The sequence below is a fragment of the Lagopus muta genome, chromosome 2 (assembly GCF_023343835.1).
Source record: "Lagopus muta isolate bLagMut1 chromosome 2, bLagMut1 primary, whole genome shotgun sequence".
Classification (NCBI taxonomy): domain Eukaryota; kingdom Metazoa; phylum Chordata; class Aves; order Galliformes; family Phasianidae; genus Lagopus; species Lagopus muta.
Window position 1 is genome coordinate 96289563 of NC_064434.1, and position 19449 is coordinate 96309011.

The following is a 19449-nucleotide window of genomic DNA, read 5'->3' on the forward strand; positions in this document are numbered from 1 at the left end:
TTGCACTTCTGTCATGTTTTGTTGTTTTTATTTTAATTAAAATAAAGCTTCAATCATTCTGAGCCAAGTACGGTGTGTCAACTCTAAGGGGGAGGTGTGGATCAGGTGTGCTGGTGGTAATGTGCTAGGAGTGTCTAGTTATTACTCGTCCCGAGCAAGTAAAGCAAGACTTCTATGAGTAGCTGAGCTGAATTCAGAGACCAAAAGCATACTTTATTTTGTGCCCTCTATGATCTAAAATGAAAGTGACAAGAGGAAGGTCTAAGATAGTAGATATAGTTTACCCAGGTCTTTTGGCTGATAAGCATCGATGAGTAGAATCAGGTAGAGAAGAACTGGGAAGACCTTGTCTACCATGAAATCAAGGGAGACTGGCACAGAGACTGCATGTCTTGGTTAATCTGTCTTCTCCTCACTGCTCTGCACAGAGTCAGTGTCTGTGCTGTAGGGATGGCAGGGGTGTTTTGCTCTTCTTTTGATCAGACAAGGTAGGGGCTGACAGATGCAGATACCTGACAGCATCTCTGCACACTATGCATATTTCATATTGTGAGTACTCACTTCTGCTGGCAACACACCATTTCAGCAGGTCTTTCAACCTGTCTGCCTTCTTCTGTCTGCTTCTCCCCTCTACACAACACATAGCTCAACATGCATTCGTATCAATTTATGCTTGCATTAATTCCATTCTTCACTGCCCTTTTGGGTATATTCCAAATCCCATCTTTCTCTCATAATTCTTTCTTAGTCAGTGTTACCTACTCTTCAATTGCCACGCTATCTGCCATTTCCCCTGTAGTATTTACCTGCTTGCTTATTCATGTCACTGGCCTCCAGTAATGTAAAATAAGTATGCAAAATATTTAGGTAAGATAACTATAAGATGTATTATTGTACATTTTGGAATTACTCACTATTCAGTGTGAAAAAAAATATTTTCTAGGAAAGAGTAATTTGAAAGTATGCTGTTTGCAAGGACTGGCATTATCTTTCAGTGATGATAGTCTGTTTCTGGCATACAAAGTGAATGAGCAAATTGCTTCGACATGAGGGGTGAGGAGGGCGATAATGTACTAGTCATTAAATGTCTTCATTTTATGGCTTTCCAGGTTATTCTCCCTGATCTTGCTGTCCTGAGAATAGCAGTGTATGATGACAATAACAAGTTGATCGGTCAGAGGATCCTGCCTCTAGATGGTCTACAAGCAGGTTACAGACACATTTCACTTCGAAATGAGGGCAACAAACCACTCTCTCTTCCGACGGTTTTCTGCAACATTGTGCTTAAAACATATGTGCCTGATGGTTTTGGAGGTGAGATAAGCCTGTACTTCAGCATGCAGTACATTTTGAGTGCTGTGGAATTTACTGTATTGTAGAATTCACTTCCAGTACATCAGCTGGGAGTAGAGACACAGTGTTGGAGGACTGCAAAGATTTAGTATCTTTAACACTGTGGCAACCCCATTTGTTCAGTTAAGAAACAAAATTTCCAACCAAGTACCTCAGGTAAATGGTTGTTAAATGTATCCTGTTAAACTCCAAAATGATATGGAGAATATGCTAATACTAGGGTTAGCTCTGGTTTTCTTTTTGTTTAGAAAGATGTTAATATTTTTTTTTTCTGACATATGTTTACAAGGGTAACATGTATTTTAGCTATATTGTTTGTCCAGTATGTATAAACAATTGCAGCAGAATCTAGATGCACATTTTTTCAATTTTTTACCCATGAGAATATTGGTATATATTAAAAAAAAAAAACAAAAAACAAAAACAAAACAAAACACTGGTGATGAAAGAATTTAGCATCCAAACCTTTTCTGCATTTATCTCTCTCAATTTTACATATTTTACTGTCTTGTAATTATTTTTAGGGAAGTTGTTTTTAATCTGAGCCATTCCCATGATCAGTTTGGCAGGGTCATTGCCACATCTGGATATGAGCAAACAGCTGAGAATAGTCACTACACCAATTTAGTCTGTGTAATGTGTAAGTTCACCCTGAGAATGAACTTCTGGGAAATGCCTTCTTCACAGCAGATGAAATTCACGTGTATATTAGACAATGCATAAATCATTTAAAGCTGCAAAATAAAAATTATGAAAATTATGTTAAATGTTAATGCTCTGACTCAGTGACAAGTTGAAGCTTACCTTATAAGTGATTAGTGAGATGCTGATAAAAATGGAATTTTGCTCTTTGCAATTTCAAACCTGATGTCTACCTTAAGAATTCCTGCAGCTACTCTGAGTGGCATTTCCATAGTACAAACTAGAGGAAGATAATATTTGCTTAACACATTAGATAATGTATCTTCAAGACTGTTTGGTGGTATTTATTTAGGCTTTTAAAAGTATCAATAACTTCATGGAAAAAAATTAGGCATTTACAGATCTGTGTAGGTCATACATGAAATCCTGCTGTGATAAGTCAGCTGGAGCTCTGCTGCAGGACTTGGAGCACTACCATGCCTTTATGCAGCATGTTTGAACAACAGTAATTAACTTCAGGGATTTAGTCTGCAGACAAATGTAAGCTTCTGCTTAAGCTTGAGATTCTCAAGGCTGTAACTGAACTGTGAATCTAAGGGATTCATTTAAGCATATGTTTTAATTCTTTTCAGAACTTCAGTTTTTGACAGTTAATGTCTCTGTTAGAAATATTTTCTAAACTAGGGGCGTGCTTCTGATTTGGAAATGGCATTTTTCTGCCATTTTTCCTTGTTGAGGAAAACAGGCTCCATATTAATATGAATAAAAAGAAGTTCAGTTATTCTCTTCTCCCATCCCCAGATAGTTTTGATGTGTATTGTGTATTTTTCTCATTGATATAGAACAAGCCGATGAACAACTGGGAAATAACTTTTGACACTCAGGTGGAATCGTTAATATTCTCCTGACATGTTTTTAAGTACCTGTCACCTGCAGTACACCTCTCTTTGTTTTATGAGCTGTCATGAAGATCTTTATGATTGTTTTAGCAAACCTGTGGGAAGGCATAAGTTGATTCTGTAGCTGCATGCTTTTTTTTTTTTTTTTTTTAATTTCTTTTAATTTAAAAATTTAAAAACTTGCACTGGATAACAACTAGAGTTATTAATTCATTACAGGCCTTCAAAGATTCTTAACTATTTTTTGTGTGATTTACTGATTTTTTGTGGTTTTTCTGCATCAGATACTCTGTTCCCAATAAAATAAAATGCTGGTGCAAATTAATGCAAATGAAGTAGCATTCTCCAAAGAGAAGCATCTGTAATAGAAATCTGTACATCAGTAAGCATAGTTACTTAAGGTAGTTGTTAGAATCTTCTGTAATGCACTCTTCCTTTTATGTGATTATTATTTCTGTATTTAATTGGAATTCTTTTACAAAATGCTATTCCCTACCCCCACCTTGCTTCACCAGGGAAAATGACAAACGTAAGCAAGGGACAAATGACAACGTGGAAAACAGTGATGAGTCACATCCCACTTGTAGAAATGCTGAGCCTTTGGTGATGTACTCCTGTGGTTAGTAATACAGTTTACAAAGGTCTCACTCTCCCAAAGATGTTAGTCATTTTTACCTTGAAGCTCATGGTAATCAGGTTCCATTTTCAACTGACGCATCGTGTTCACAGGTTGCCCTGAGTGTTCGTAGAAAAGTACGTGCCAAGGACAAAAAGGCATTGTTACTAAGTTAGGAAGGGGACTGGAGCAACTCTCCTGTGAAGAAAGGCTTAGGGAGCTGGGCTTGTTTAGCCTGGAGAGGACTCTAGTGAGACCGTATTGTGGCCTTCCAGTACTTGAACGGATATCATAGGTAGGAAGGATACTGACTTCTTGTGCAGGCAGATAGTGATAGAACAAGAAGGAACAGTTTTAAACTAAAAGAGAGATTTAGTTTAGATGTTAGGAAGAAATTATTTATTCAGAAGGTGATGAGGCACTGGCACAGACTATCCAGAGAAGCCCCATCCTTGAAGGCATTCAAGGCCAGGTTGGATGGGACCCTGGGCAGCCTCATCTGATGTGTGGCAGCCCTGCCCACAGCTGGGGGTTGGAACTTGGTGATCTTTAAGGCCCCTTCCAGCTCGAGCCATTCCATAATTTAATCAGATCTGAAAATAAATGTCTGAAAATAAGTTGTAGCTGCATTTTGTGTATGTAAAGTACAGGTTCAGAAGTTATGTTTGGGTTACGACCATTATTGTTGGCGGCATATTTAGTAGCTATGAAGGCAATGCTATCTATTTAGTACAACTTCAAGGGGAATTGAAGCCCAGTCTGTGCTATTTTCCATTAGAAACACATCCACTGTTTTCAGAGAAGACCACAGAATAGCTTAGATAGGAAAGGAGATAGCATAGTCCACCCCCAGTTTGATCAAGAAAGACAGGAAGCTTTTTTTTGAAAAGCTTTTTAAAAGCTTTGAAAGCTTTTAATGGGTTGGGTATTTTTTTGCAAATATAGTCAATGGGCCAGTTTCTCTGTCCCAGTCATTGTAAGCTAATTTGGAAAATGGCCAAAAGTATGTCGTGGGACATAGACAAAACTCAAATGATGAAAATTGTAAGTTTCAGAACTGCTATTGCAGAAACATATGTCTAGTGAGTCCATCTAGGATATAAGGATACAAAAATAGTGTACTTAAAAGGAGCTAAAAATAGGGGTTTGCCACATTCGGTAAAGAAAAGGATTCCTTACAAGTGAATCACCGTGCATGGTCTCCTGGATTCTCACAAAAAAAGCTTGAGTTAATGAAATGACAATACTTTTTAGTGAATGATGAGTCAGACTGCAGCATTTTAACTGCCTTTCCTAAGTTACTGCTCTAACAAGCAAGGCTTATTAACTGACTCCAGTGATCCTTTTGTCCTTTTGTGTAATACTGAAGTTAAGTTTCAGAAACATCATTACAACAGATTGTTGCTATGGTCTCTGACAATGTGTTAATATTGTAAATAGTGAATCAGTTTAATTTATAAAATTGTTTCTTACTGTGGAGGTCTTCCATTGCCATTTGTGAAATTTTTGGTTTTGAGATTAGCCGTGGAAAGAGATTATTCCGCATGAAGGTAAATGTTCCCATGTCTTTGTCTTCCTTCAGAACAGTGCTTACACATCCATCGCTGTACCTGGAAAACACATTATGTAATTTATGCAGTTAAGCTTACTCAGTGCAATTTTTAATTTTACTTTTACAGATTTCTTTTATGCTCCAGTGGGGCAGTAGGGGGTGGAGGTGGAGGAGGAAGGAATAACATATTCACCCTCATTCCTGATCCTAATTCTGATTTCATGTCAGTACCATTGTTTCTAATTTTATTGGAAACAGCTAAGGTTGTGTTCAGGTAATTGGTATGCTGACAGCCAAAATGATGAAGCACTGTACTCTGTAGACGCATCCACCCAGCATGAGAGACAGCGCATGATAGTGTTGGATTTTATTGTAAAAGAGTGGTTAGAGTATTATTGTTTGTGTTTTGCTGAAAAGGAAAAGGATCTGCTCATAGGGAAGGTGTTTGATTTACTCCCTTAGGCAGAGTAAGCTTCTGCAACATAAACTTGTCTAGTAGTGCCACGTATGCAGTTTGGATTAAGAGCTACAAATAGAATTCATATGTTTTCATGACAACATGTGAGGAGTTCATGGTAATGGTATAGTTATGGGTGACACTGGGTGTACTGCACCCAGGGGCTCATCTCTGCTTGTGTATTCAGGAGGATTCTGTGTGCCCATAGGGAATGAGAGAAGGAGTATGAGCTGGAGTATGGGATGCCAGAGACCAAGGTTGGAAGAAATGGTGCCAGCACCCACTACAACCCACATTCTGCTTAAAATCCTGGAGAAACCAACCTTGGTTCCTCACTGTCCTCTGGGAAGCTGAGGGTAGAAGAAGATTACTGAATAGGAGGAAACAGGGAGATCCTTGCTGTTTCATTGGAGCCTTTCTTTTGTACTAACTCCCCTGGTAGCCTGGATAGGCAGTCAGCACCACATCAAATAACCAAGAGACAAAGTTGTTAGTGCTGTGTCACTCAGCAGATTCCATTCTGGTCTCAAATTCTAGTGTCACCAACAGGGAGTAATGCAGAGTATCCATGCTATGATGGAGTTAGAATGTGTTTTCCTGAATAAACTGCCTGAATTAATGCCACACCCTTGACACTTTTAAAACTGATTCATGTTCCTAATATGCTCAGATGCTATTTTGATGAGCACTTTCTGTCCTGACAAATTTACTGTATGAACCTGAGCAATTTTTGCAAGTCAAAGCTCATTCAGGAGTAGCAAAGGTCTTGTGAAAGGTAAAACTAAATGCTTCTGGAAATGATAAAAAGATGAGATTTTTTTTCTTTTTCTTACAGATATTGTGGATGCTTTGTCAGATCCAAAGAAATTTTTGTCTATTACAGAAAAAAGAGCAGACCAAATGAGAGCTATGGGTATTGAAACTGTAAGTGGAACTTAATGACTAACAGCTCATTTGTATTCATATTATGATGCAGAACACATTGCTTAGAAGTAGAAACTTGGGGAAGTGAGAAGAGTGATATTTTAGTAGGTTTTTAAAATATGTTACAAATACTTTACTGAGAATTGTCTTATTTGAAAGTTCAGTTCGATTTTCCAAAGTATGTATTAAAGTAAGCAAGTTCAGAAATTTCCTGTACACCAAATGTTGTACTACAGGTAAAATAGCAATTTATTTATTACAATGTGAATGTTTCTTCCAGAGTGATATAGCTGATGTACCAAATGACACTTCAAAAAATGATAGAAAAGGGAAAGCTAATAACGCCAAAGCAAACGTGACTCCTCAGAGTAGCTCTGAGCTTCGACCAAGTACCACAGCAGGCTTTGGGTCTGGGACCGATGCTAAGAAAGGTAAACAAAAATCCTGAGCCAATCCTTCAGTTCTGGTGCAGTTCAGAAGGCTACAGAGAAGTACTTGTTACTCATTTTTAGTTTTGCAGTTCTGTTTACCTTTTGAAAATAACTTCTTCAGTCACTGGAAGCAGTCAGTGTATACAGTATATACAATTTTGCAAGGAAATTGTATATATTACCAAAAAGGCTCTGTAAATCCAATATGGATTTATTTTTCTAAGTGACCCCTTTGTGTAGCTCCATGCCAGATACCAATAGAACCTACATGACTCTGGGAGAAATTTACCAGAGATCTACTGAAGCCACACTGATAGGAATGACTGTTTTCTGTCAATGCTCCGCAGGAGTTGTTCTACTTTAGTTTTTCTCTCTACAAATCCCTTGGCAGAGTTGCAGATTTAAGTAATTAAAGTATTTATAATTCATTGGATTCTGTAGAGATTTCCCAACAATTAGGGATATTTTCAGTGTATGGTTTTAATCTGATTATGGAAATGGCATATTTATTGTCAAAAATATCCATATTAAAAGTGCTCATTTAGAAGTGAATAAGTATTTTTTTCTCATTATTCATTGTTCACTTCACAAAATCACCCCGTAGAGCCAAGTGGGATTATTTGTTTTTCACAGATCATCACAGGTAATGAAGATTAAGTGAGAAAATAAATTTGTACAGCTGAATGAAACACAATAAATGTTTCTGTTAATTGCCCACAAGATTTAGTCTGGTTCACTCTCTTTCATCCATCTTGGCCCAAGGGGATCAATGGGAATGGAAAAGAGCACTGTTCTTGTTCTTAAACATTAGCAGACAACTGAATACAAACATGTGAAAGGGTCAATCTTTTGAGAAATAAGATGCCATCTATCATGAGTCACTTCATGCAATAGAACAGGTCATCCCTGGCACCTTAATGTTTTCCAAGTTCTTCCCTGCTGTAAACTCCAGATTTTTTTTATGCAGCAAGATATTTTCATATTTCATGTATCATCATCAAGATACACACATGTTAGTTCTATTGAGCATTAATTCAGTATGAAATTTGCAGGAGGTGGCAGTTGATTCATGGTTGCTATGGAATCAGACTTGTTGAACAAAGTAAATAACTTTACGCTTTAAAGTGAAAGCCTAAGGAAGTTTGTTTAGAAAAAGGCACACCTGTTGGTGTCCTGTTTGTTCCTCAGTTGAATTCACCTTAGAAGACAAAAAGTCCTTTACAAGGAGGGAGGAATCTTAAGAGTCCATGAACACTATTAACAGCAGTTAACAAAACGTACTGAGTTAACAGTTAACAAAATACATTGAGGTGTACTTAGGAGCAGTCTAAGGTTGTTTGGGGTTGGTTATTTTTTATGTGAAAATATGAAAAAAAGACCCTACAAATTATAACTCTTATGGCATTCTGTTGGCATTTTTGTTCACGTTTACATGTAGGATATGCTAAGTAGTTTACACATATAAATATATATGTAATATATCACAAAGCGTTTATTAAAGTGTGAAGATGAAATGACATTGTTTTTGTTTGCATTGCAGTTCAGGTGATCAGAATAAATTTTCATTCCTCTGAACAGTACTTTTATTTTTACGTGATAGATTTGATAGTGGCATTACATTTTAATTTCCAATTCTTTTTTTTTCTTTTGAGTTTTTCATCCATTTTAGTTCTTCTTTAGTATTAAACTGTACTATTGTTTCTTTTCCCAGACCTGATATTAATCTAAATGCAAAGTTTACTTCTACTAACATACAGGATGCAAGTAAAATTTCAATTCCGTAATTTTTGTGTTTTAAATGAAGGAGAATAAGTATATATAACTCTTCATGTTGTCATGCACAGCCTCACCTGAGAAAGATTCCCCCTGAAACCAGAGGTGCTGGAGCAATCTCCAGCTATGTAAAAAATTATGAAATTTGCAAAGTTGGACTTTAATGTACATAAATTGCTTGTTGTGTTTTCAGAAAATAAACTTTTCCAATTTTTATATTGCTGTGTTTTGACATTTCAGTTGCAGAACTGTAAGATTAAAATACCTTCATCAATTCCTTTTTTTCACAAGGCAATTGATTGAGCGGTGTATTTGAAAAGGAAATTAGCAGTATTTTTGCTACGTCTTAATGAATTAATTTTTCAATAACCTGACTTTTTAATGGTACAAAACAGTGATTAATTGTTAACTAACGTGTAGATTTCTATGTTAAAACTGTATGAAATACAGTTTTATGCATGAAGTTTTAGATAAACTGTATCAATACCTTCCTAGGTATAGACCTAATTCCTCAAGTGAAGATAGAAGATTTAAAGCAAATGAAGGTAAGCATGGACATAGGCTTTTCAAGATGTGTTCCTAATTATCTGTTTTAAGTAGCCATTATTTTAGCTGTTTACAGTCAATGTGACCAAAAACAAATTGATCCAATTTCTTTATTTTTGTAGGCTTACATAAAACATTTAAAGAAACAGCAGAAAGAGCTGAATGCCTTAAAGAAGAAGCATGCAAAGGTAAAGTCACTAAGAGCACTTGGAACAGCAAACTAATTGAAAAAGAGCTGCAACTTTCACTAGTATGGACGGTTCCTAATTGAAATGAATGAAAACTAAGGAACTAAGACCATCAAGAAAGGGCGTTTCTGTTTTAACTGTACTGCAATTTATGCTCAAGTAAACTAGTTTTCCCTTCAGCAGCTCTTTTTTATGTCTTCCTGATTTTGGCATGCTTTGTTTGACCCATGTGGGATCCAGAGCTCACCTTTTGTGGATGATGATTTTATCTAGCTCCCTTTTGGATGACATATTGACACATAGTTTGAAAAAAATGGAGTAATGATGTGACAGGGTGCTGCATCAAAGGCAGACTCTGGAGAAACTGCAAAATTAACAAACAAAACTGGAAAGTGTAACTAAAAAAATGAAATGCACTATTCCTCTTCACATATGTTTGTATTACCACTTTATAGTTAGCTGCTTGAAGGGTACTGTTGACTGTGGTATCTCAAATGTGGCAGTATCACAAGTATACTTTACATTATAAAGTTATGATCCATTTTCTCCTGCTTTTTATCACTAGCAAATCTTTTCTTATGTTACAAACAGTGAAATAACAGGTGAAGATAGTATTTTAGTGATGCATGCACATCTTTTCTGGCATTTGCAGCAGTAACTCCCTTGTTCACTTTGATTGCAGATTTCATACAGATCTGATCTACTGTAATAATATCTTGGCATTTTTAGTATCACCGTGTTTCTTTTCATGGCTGTCATTTGGACATGGGGTACTACGTATAATGAAGTATGAGGAAATTACGTTCAATAATCAACACTTTCTTGTGGCTTGTAATATTAAAAATAGTATAAGAAAATTGAATAACTATTCAACTTTCCGACTCCATGCTGACTCTGTGCAGAGGGGAAATGAATGATTCCCTCACTTTAATGTTGTGTACAAAGTCCATGCTCAGGAAAAAGTCTCTGCCATCCGTGTCTAAAGTAGCACTTCTATCCCATATGGACGGGTTGCTGTGAGCATCTTGCGAAAATGTTTTGTTCCTATCTGAATCATTGCATAATAGGTAGTTTCCAGGCCTTCTTGGGATTGATCTTTTAGGAAGTTTCTCACAGCTGGATACTATGAAAAATTTGATCAATTTGCTCAGGTTTGCACTTGCTTTTTCTAATCCAGGTGGAAAATTGCCAGCAACAGTAAGATGCTGTGTTCTCAGAAGGGCTTTCAGCATTTGCTCAAGAACAGTTATTTTTGTTCTGAGCTATTCTGTGTCCTGTTGTTTTCAAGTATGAACTGAGTGAGTGAAAGTCTGCCCTAACAAGAAGATGCTTGTCTAGAACATGCCTTGCTAAAGGCCTTATGTAAGTGCAACTTCTTAAATTTAAAGAGCATCTGATCAGAAGAGTGTGGCCATAGTAGTACATAGATGAGCTTAAGAAAGTGCCTAGTGTACTCATCGGTATTTGTAATGCATTTTATAAGCTAGAAAGGAGGCTGGGCACTGTGCAGTTGATAATCCATGATCATTTGCGGAAAGCCCTTGTATTAAACACATTGAACTTAGAAGTTCCAGGAATAGGTTGGCTCTTATGTTGCTGTAGACACTCCTGAGATCTGGATGAATAAGTAAACACAAAGGAATTGTTCATGTGATTTAGGGAAAAAAAAATCCAACTCTTTTCTGTCTAAAGTTGGCTTTGTGGAAAGTGCATTTTATAAATGAATGCATGCAAGTGTGGAAGAGAGAGGGTGGAGGAGGAAATGACTGTTTTAAGCAATGAAGGAGCTAAACGGGTAGCCCAGAGCAGAGTTAGTTGAGGAAATATCAGGAGTAAGTGTCCTTTTTATTAACAACATACACTTAGTGTAAAGAAGTATTAGCACGCCTGCTGAAATGCTGTCAGAATTTGGTTGCTTTGTAAGAAAATACACATTGTATTGTCAGCCTTCATTAAATAAATGTATAGGACAGTTACAAACACCACATTTTCAGATTAATCATTAGAATTTCTTTTGCACCACCCACGGTACAGCTTCAGTGTCCCTGGTGCAGGAAGGATGTGCAACCTTCCAGACCAAAAGGCCCAGTGGAAAATTGGTTTTATTTGGGTTCTGCTCTGCAGCTTAGGCATTTACAGGGCTTTTGAAGAGTGGTGCCATCTGCCAGGTCTGTGTTGTGATTCAGAGGTTATTTCAATTTCTTGGTGTGGTTTAAACACTTCTCTTTAAAAGGTATTAAATCTCTCCTGCATATCACAAGTCTTACCTGTTTTGTACTCTACATTCCTTAGAAATGCCTCAGTACCAATATACTTCAAATGTTAAGTGTGAATGATCCCTGCATTATGTAATTATAAATATTCTGTTAAAAAAGGAGTAATAATAATAAAACAAGCATAAAGTGACGTCACTGTGGGGGATGTGTGTGTATGTATACAGGTACAACAGTTGCAAGGAGATATATCACACAGGAAAAACAAAGTAATGGCAGTATGTTGAGGAATAAGAGAATTTTATCATGCTTCTGGAATCAAAATGGCTGAAACACTGACCAGCAGCAAAATAAGAAGGAGGATAGCATTAAACAAATACACAGCCAGAGAGTACTATATTCTGAAAATCCAGGCACCATTTTATTTTTGTATAGGATCCTTGGAGAGCTGGATTTAGAGTCTTTACTGTTCCTTTTTCCACTTCCATATGGGAAAAATATGAACTCTTATCATGCTTGTCAGTATTCAAGAGGCATTTGAGTAATGTCCTTAATATGTTTTAACTTTTGGTTAGCCCTGTAGTGATCAGGCAGCTGGATAAACTGTAGGTCCCTATCTGTTCTATTTTATTCTACTCTACTCAATGCTACTGTATCCAAGTAGAATGGAGATCATTACAATACAAACATTCTGTGACTGATAAAGTTCAGTCTGCTCGTTCTGTAATATCAGATGAGTGGCTTGCCAAAAACTGCAGAATTTTGAATTTCACAATAGTGAAGAGTTAAGATTTCATTCAGGATTGAGATTCATGTAAAAGGTACACATGCAGAGTTATTTAAAAACAAAATAAGGCTTTTAAAGAAATCCATACAGGCTGTAACAAACTAAGCAAGTAGAGATTAAAGACAGAGCAAACTATAGTGAATGCTGGAGGGGAACAACATTTCACAAGTCCTGTAATTCTGTGAAATTCATTCTTCTTCCTTCAGGCTCTCTGTTCTTACCCAGGCTACAAACTTAAGTAGAGGATTGGGTTCAAAAACTAATTCATTTGCAACAGCTCTGTTACAAAACAAAACCACTTATTCTGAAATAGGGAAACTGTATTGGTACACTTGATTCTGAAACTGAACTCTTATACTTCAATACTCATTTCATTTGGCATTTGAAAAAAGAGTGACAAATGTCTGTAATGATTACCATTAAAAAAAAAAATCCATGCTAGGTCTAACTTCTAGTTAAGTCTTAGTTCTGGTAATCTGGACATTCGGTCATTTTAAAATAAAGCAGCCAGCAAATTCTGCGTTCTGCAAATTTTTTTAGAATCTTAGTAGGCAGCTTTTGAAACACAATGTTTCCAGCCTACAGTCCTCCAATTTCCTCCATATGAATGTTGGGTTTTGTTTTTTATTTATCAACTTAGATACTGAGTATAGTAAATGAGTGGCATCATAGGAAGATGGAATAAAGACCAAGAATACATAATCTGACTCTGATAAGAGTCAGTCACTGATTTCATCATTTAACAGCCTGCTTCTGTGGACTCCTACTGGATGTTAATCTGTTGCAGGGATGTTAGAGTTTTTGTGCCTCTTGTGTTAAACAGAGGAGGAAGCAAAATAAGGAAGGATTACTCAGTATATTCTCTATCTGTCAAAGGTGCAACAGATCACCGTGGTAAACAGCTCTGTCAGTTTCAGAGGTGATATTCACAGATGTCCACTCAGGGAATTTAATATGGCCATAGGCACTATCCAGATCTGCACAGTTATCACCCAAAATATGAATCCTATAATCAGTCCCCTGTGAATTTATATTGACATTGAATGTGCTTACTGTTTGAAAAGAAATCTTTTCAAGAAAATGACCATGAAAAATAATCTTTATTTCACAATGTAAGAAAGTATAAAGGACTCTAGGGTTCTAGATTAATAAAGTTCTGCAAAAGAGGTTGTGGATTTGGAAATGATAGTTTTTCTTTATTTCATCATTGTGGTATTCTGTAATGAAAGTCTTCCATACTTCAGTTTTCAGTTGTGTAAAGGAGTATTTATATTACATTAGAGAGATTCATGTAGGAATAATTGTTTGTATCCTAAGATCTTACTTCTTGTCTTCAACAGACTGACTTATGATATTCTTTTCCTTTTTTAAATGGAACTGCATCTAATTCTTTATTTTTTCCATAGATAATCAGGCTGTAATTTGTGTCCTTCTGTATCAGTTAGCTGACCACTCAGCTGAACTGTGCCTTCATTTTTCAATATAATCATTAAATGCAATTTCTGAATATATCTGTGGAAAAGACGTATAAATTCAAACCACATATGCAGTAGTCTTGAGGAAATCAGGAAAGTTATAGCTGAGGAGAGTTTTATCTGCAAACATATTCTGAATCAGTCTAGAACATTTTTTCACCTGGAACTTTGTGCCTAAAAATAAAAAATGCTGAAAGTGTTTTAAGATGTTAGAAACCACTTGCATTTTCTGGAGCCTTGACAGAAGTTTTGGATGCAGCAGCTAGCTGTAATGAATTTTCCTTTGAGTAAAGACAGAAAATCAAAGTCATATCAGCTCAATCACTTTAAACAGTGTTCCCAGGTTTGAGGTAATGTAATTCAAGAGACCTTTTGTTGTTGACTCCCAGTATTTTGTGCCTTCTGTGCAGTGGGTGGCAGTAGTCCATCTTCCTCTTCCAGCTGTGTTTATATTCATGTCCAAATTCATGTTCTGCAGACTGGATGGGGAGGAGGAGGAAAATGGGGGGTGAGGATAAGGTCCTCAATAGATTTTTTACATTTAAGATGGAGTTGTCTTGGAGCAGTAACAGTAGAGGTGAGTCTCTTCAAAAGTTCACAGTGGCTTTGTGATGAAGAGATGAGACTTTAATCATGGTGAAATGGTTAAGTATTCTAGTTTTAAGTGATAGGACCACCAGGATTATGTAGCCATGCCTTATGAGTATGCAGATGGCTCATACTTTGCAATATTTTCAGATAGTCTTTCAGAGCAGGAATTATATTGTTCTTTTTGAGTGAAGGAAAGCGTGTAGTTAAGCAGTGAGATGCTCTTTGTCTGTGCCTTTACCTGTGGCTGCGTTATGCTGTCAAGTTGTCAAGTTTATGTCATTCTTTTTGTCCATATTCTTTCTTTCATGATTAGTCAGTAGTAGATATTCCCTGGCAATGCTGGCACTTTTTAATGGTAATGGAGTCTATTTATTTCCCTTTAAATCTTCTGTAGAACAGAGAATTCAATTCTCCACTCTAACTACAAAATTTGTGAGTTGTATGTGTTCCCTGGGGGAGCACATATGTTGTGAGTGCCAGGCTTTTAAAGTATGACAACATTTGTGTTAATATTTTGGTAAAATTCAATGCAAGTCTTTCACTAGGATTTTTAAATGAGGAAACAGTGATAAGACAAACACAGGTGTACAGAAAATACGATCAAAGAGCAACAGAATAATAAGGGTAGCATAACTAAATAATGAGCTATAAAACAAAATAAAGTCCTGGTAAAAGGCCATATTAGTTAATGCAGTGGGTTTTGTCTTGTTTAGATAAAATGTGGGACAACTGAACAATAATAAAATAATTGTAAATTAACAAACAATTTTTCCTCTTATAATGTAAATGAAATATTTAGTGCTCTCAGCTTTAGTTAAATATTTGCATTGTAAGCAACTGTTCTGATGAAAAAGAATACAAAATCAAGTTTAATAATGAAGTCTACATGTAAGTGCTAATGGTGTTGTTTCTGGTACAGTCTTTGTAATGGAAAGGAAATGCTTTTGCACTACACCCAAGTGATTGCTTTGATGATTCCTCTTTTCATTATATAAAAAGTTTTTTACTCCCTTCCATGGATTAACTTCTTACAGTTCACTTCTTCAGTGTAAATCACATAACTGTAGTGACACTGGGTTATCACTGGGGTGAAATACTCCATGAGTAGCTCTTTACTTCCAGTTTGTCAAGGTGTGCTATATTGGTTGGGTGGAGAAAAAAAAAAGAAAAAAAAAAGGCAGTGGTTGTTTGCAGTGGGCTGCATGTGTAGTTGAGCATCACATTGCACTGCTTTCTATTGCTTGGACAGGGAGATGCTCTGCAACAGTACAGAATTTCTTAATGATGAGATTGCTGTTGTTGTTAGGGGAGTTGTAGACCAGATTTTCAGAACTTTCAATTAAAGATTTAATTTTTAGCTATTGTTTTTGGGATTTATAACTTTATTCTGTTTTATAATGGCCAACAGGCTAGTGCTTTATTCAATGCAAGATACATAGGGGAAGGGGATTGGGATGAGATTTGTTCCCCTTAATCCCCTTAATCTTCCCCTTAAATGGTGTTACATGAGCTTGTAAATACGATTTTTCTAATGTTGTATTTAAATGGGCATTTATTCAAAAGATAAAGTTAAATGAATAGTAATAGCTGGCATTTTTTTCCATCATTCTTATGTTTTAAAGTAACCATATATTATATTTTTAAGGTACAGTATAGATTTTCATTTTTCTGAAAAGGAGAACTGCTGTATCACTTATGGTGGAATATCTGGAAATTAAATACCAGATGGCTAAACCGGATTAAATTCCATTGTCAAAGTTATCTGTTCATACACTGATAATTTTACACTGTAAGAAAACTAAACATTAAAAATCCAGCAATCTAATTGTGAGGTCCTACTGTTTTCCAGGAGCACAGCGCTATGCAGAAGTTGCACTGCACACAAATTGACAAAATAGTGGCACAATATGATAAAGAAAAGGTATCATACGAGAAAATGTTAGAGAAGGCAATCAAGAAGAAGGGGTAAGATATTATTTTAATGTTTTTAATAGACTAAAAATAGTTTTTATGCTTCTGTGGTCTGGAAGAAAACATTTGTAAAAAAGGTCATTCAAATGAATGAACTGCAGCTTGAACCAGCATCCTACATCTCAACTGAGTTTGAGCTGCTTGAAGGCTTTAGCCATGGGCCATAAATGTTGTACTCAGTTTGCCTTTCTCTAGTTTTCTACTGTCAGTATGTGAAATATAAAAGCAAAAGAGTTGCCAGAAATGTTAATTTCCTTGTCCTGATCTGGTCTCACTACCTTTTTCCAGGAATGTGTCTGTTGTATTCAGTAGGAGATGACTAATGCCCTCAACAGTTCTACTGATCAGGAGGAGGCAATGATTTGATCTGAGGAAAAAAATAGCTTCTAATCCTGAGCATTTTAAAATAGTAGAGCTCTGCCATGCTGTCAAATTGAAATTTCTTTTTAACAACAACAGAAAAAAAACCAACAACAAAAAACAACACCTTTAGATACTCAGCTGGGATAAATTGCTATTAATCCTTTGACTTGGGTAAAGCTGCTTTGGTTTGCAGTATCTGAAGTCGTGGCCTTTATCCATGTGAATCTCTTAATCTCAGAAAAGTTCACAGAACATACTGATGACTTCAGTAAAATGTCCTTCTTGTAGACCCATGTGGGATAATATGACAGGACTTATTGCTATCTTGCTGCTAGTATTTAATCTGGCAGCAGAGTCTCCTCTATGTTTCACCCCATGGCTATAATTTCTTTGAGATAGCAGTTTGTTTTATAATACCAGGACTTTAAGCAGCAATTGGTTTACTTAATTCTATATAAAGTTATGCTAACAGTTAGTCTAAAATGAACACTGTTACCATCAGACTACAGCAGCTGGTAACCACTTGCTAACTGGATGCTGAATGTAAATGCATCTTTAGCATTGGTTTCTTACACAAATACTTTTTAGGTTTTTTTTAATTATTTGGAATGATGGGTTTTTTTAAAATACTTGGTTGTCTATTCAGTACACTTAGAACAGAAATAAAAGTGTCTGAAGTGAGAAAGGTAAGGAAAATTCTCTTCACTAAATAATGAAAAGATTATGTAAACTTTTAAAAAATATCATGCATATTTTTTCCAAGAAAGGAGAATTGATAGCACCCAAGTACATATCCATCTTTATATCTAAATTGGAAAGATATGGATTTGAAGGCTCAAATATTAGGTGGATAAAACGCTTTTATATACCTATCAAAAAAATTTTTTTTCAGGAAGTATCTGGCAATTTGAATATGAATGCTTCAAAAATATATTTTAAATGCTCATTTACAAAATTTATTACTTGAAAATGTCCCAAAATGATAGCCAAGGAAATGGAATATGTCCTCACTGAACCCAGTATGTACTCACTGAACCCAGGATCTCTCATTCATTAGATTGTTTCAGCTAAGAAAAACTGCTCAGATCTCACCTCTCATAAGAAGATGTGTTGAGGGAGTTGGTCTTGTTTAGTTTGGGAAAAAGAGAGCTCTGGGGAGGTCTCATTGCAGCCTTCCATTACTTGAGGGGAGGTTATAATCTGGAGGGGGACTGACTTTTTACATGGTCTGATAGTGACGGGACGAAGAGAAATGGCTTTAAACTAAAAGAGAAGAGATTTAGGTTAGATGTTAGGAATAATTTTTTTATTCAGAGGGCTCTGGCACAGGCTGTCCAGAGAAGTTGTAGATTCAAAGATGGGTTGGATGAGGATCCTGGGCAGCCTGATAGAGCAGTTGGCAACCCTGCACATGGCAGGGGGTTGGAAGTAGATAATCTTTAAGGTCCCATCCAAACTAAGCCATTCTATAATTCTGTAAAATATTCATAATCTATGTAGATCTTTCCAGTAAAAGACTAATTCTCCCAAGAAAGATTGACTATAGGACAAATTAATTTAATTTGGCTTCGATTCAATTTCCACCGAGTAAAGAAGGTTTTTGGCTGTAAGAACTGTGCACCAAATTTGTAAATAAAGCCAGTGCATTTTACTACAGTAATTATGAAATTAGCCCTGGACGTTGTACTGCAATTATCTTCAGGGGAGAAAAATTTCCCAGTGCTCCGCTATTTCAGAATAATGTTCAGAAAAGAGATGATCAGTGTTCCTGTTGGCCTGAGCAGAGGCCAGTGTCTCATCTTGTTGAGGCAAAACAACGGATGAAGGTGTGTAACAAAGTTAAAGGTGGTAATGACAGTCTCTGGTCAATGAATAGTGAAAAGCTATATGTAACAGTGCTTTCCAGAATAAGCCCGAACTGGGGCAAATATAAAAGTAAGTGATAATCTGATTCCCAGTTTCACATAATTTCACGGTTTACTTTCTGTGTCTTAATTCTTATAACACTTCTGTCATGGACTCCAGAGCCTTTATGATAATTTTAAATCATTGACAAAACTTGTTATTTGTTTGTTATGGATTTGTTGTTGTTTTTGGAGGAGATGGGGACTCCTTTAATTTGTTTGTTTGTTTGATTGATTGATTGTTGTAAGTAACTAATTCAGAAGCAAATGCAATGCACAGCTATATACTGTTCTTTACCATGACTGAATATTTTCCTGGACTTGACAGCTGCCAATCATCTGATGGCACTTTAGTTTTGTAATTACTGGTATCTTATTACCAACCAAATTAAAATTGCTTGTCAGATTTCCTATTAAAACGCTTCTTAGTTGTACATCAGTGTTTTAAGTGCTTCCTTCTGGATTACTGTGTATGCAGCCCTGAAACCCCCTTCAGCAAGGTACTTTGGCAGAACCATCTCTTCAGCCCAGAAGGGCAGTGTATTTCAGGGCAAGCTGAGATCTAAGCAGTGGTTTTTGGCTGAAAAAATCTAATGAATGAGAGATCCTGGGTTCAGTGAGAACAGGACATATTCCATTTCCTTGTCTATCATTTTGGGACATTTTCAAGTAATGAACTTCATAAATGAGCATTTAAAAAATATTAAAATATTAAAAATATTTTTGAAGCATTCATATTCAAACTGCCAGATACTTCCTGAAAA

General features: G+C 36.2%; 1 protein-coding gene across 7 annotated transcripts in view; it reads left to right on the forward strand.

Annotated features, from left to right (window-relative positions):
* The window catches only part of PLCB4 (phospholipase C beta 4), a 241677-nt gene that overhangs the window by 201666 nt on the left and 20562 nt on the right, over positions 1-19449 (forward strand). For all 7 annotated transcript variants that reach the window (XM_048938282.1, XM_048938281.1, XM_048938284.1 and 4 more), the window contains 6 exons: positions 1110-1314; positions 6355-6443; positions 6724-6874; positions 9143-9192; positions 9316-9381; positions 16297-16412. In XM_048938282.1, coding sequence (XP_048794239.1) covers positions 1110-1314; positions 6355-6443; positions 6724-6874; positions 9143-9192; positions 9316-9381; positions 16297-16412 — 677 coding nt within the window. The remainder of the gene's footprint in view (positions 1-1109; positions 1315-6354; positions 6444-6723; positions 6875-9142; positions 9193-9315; positions 9382-16296; positions 16413-19449) is intronic.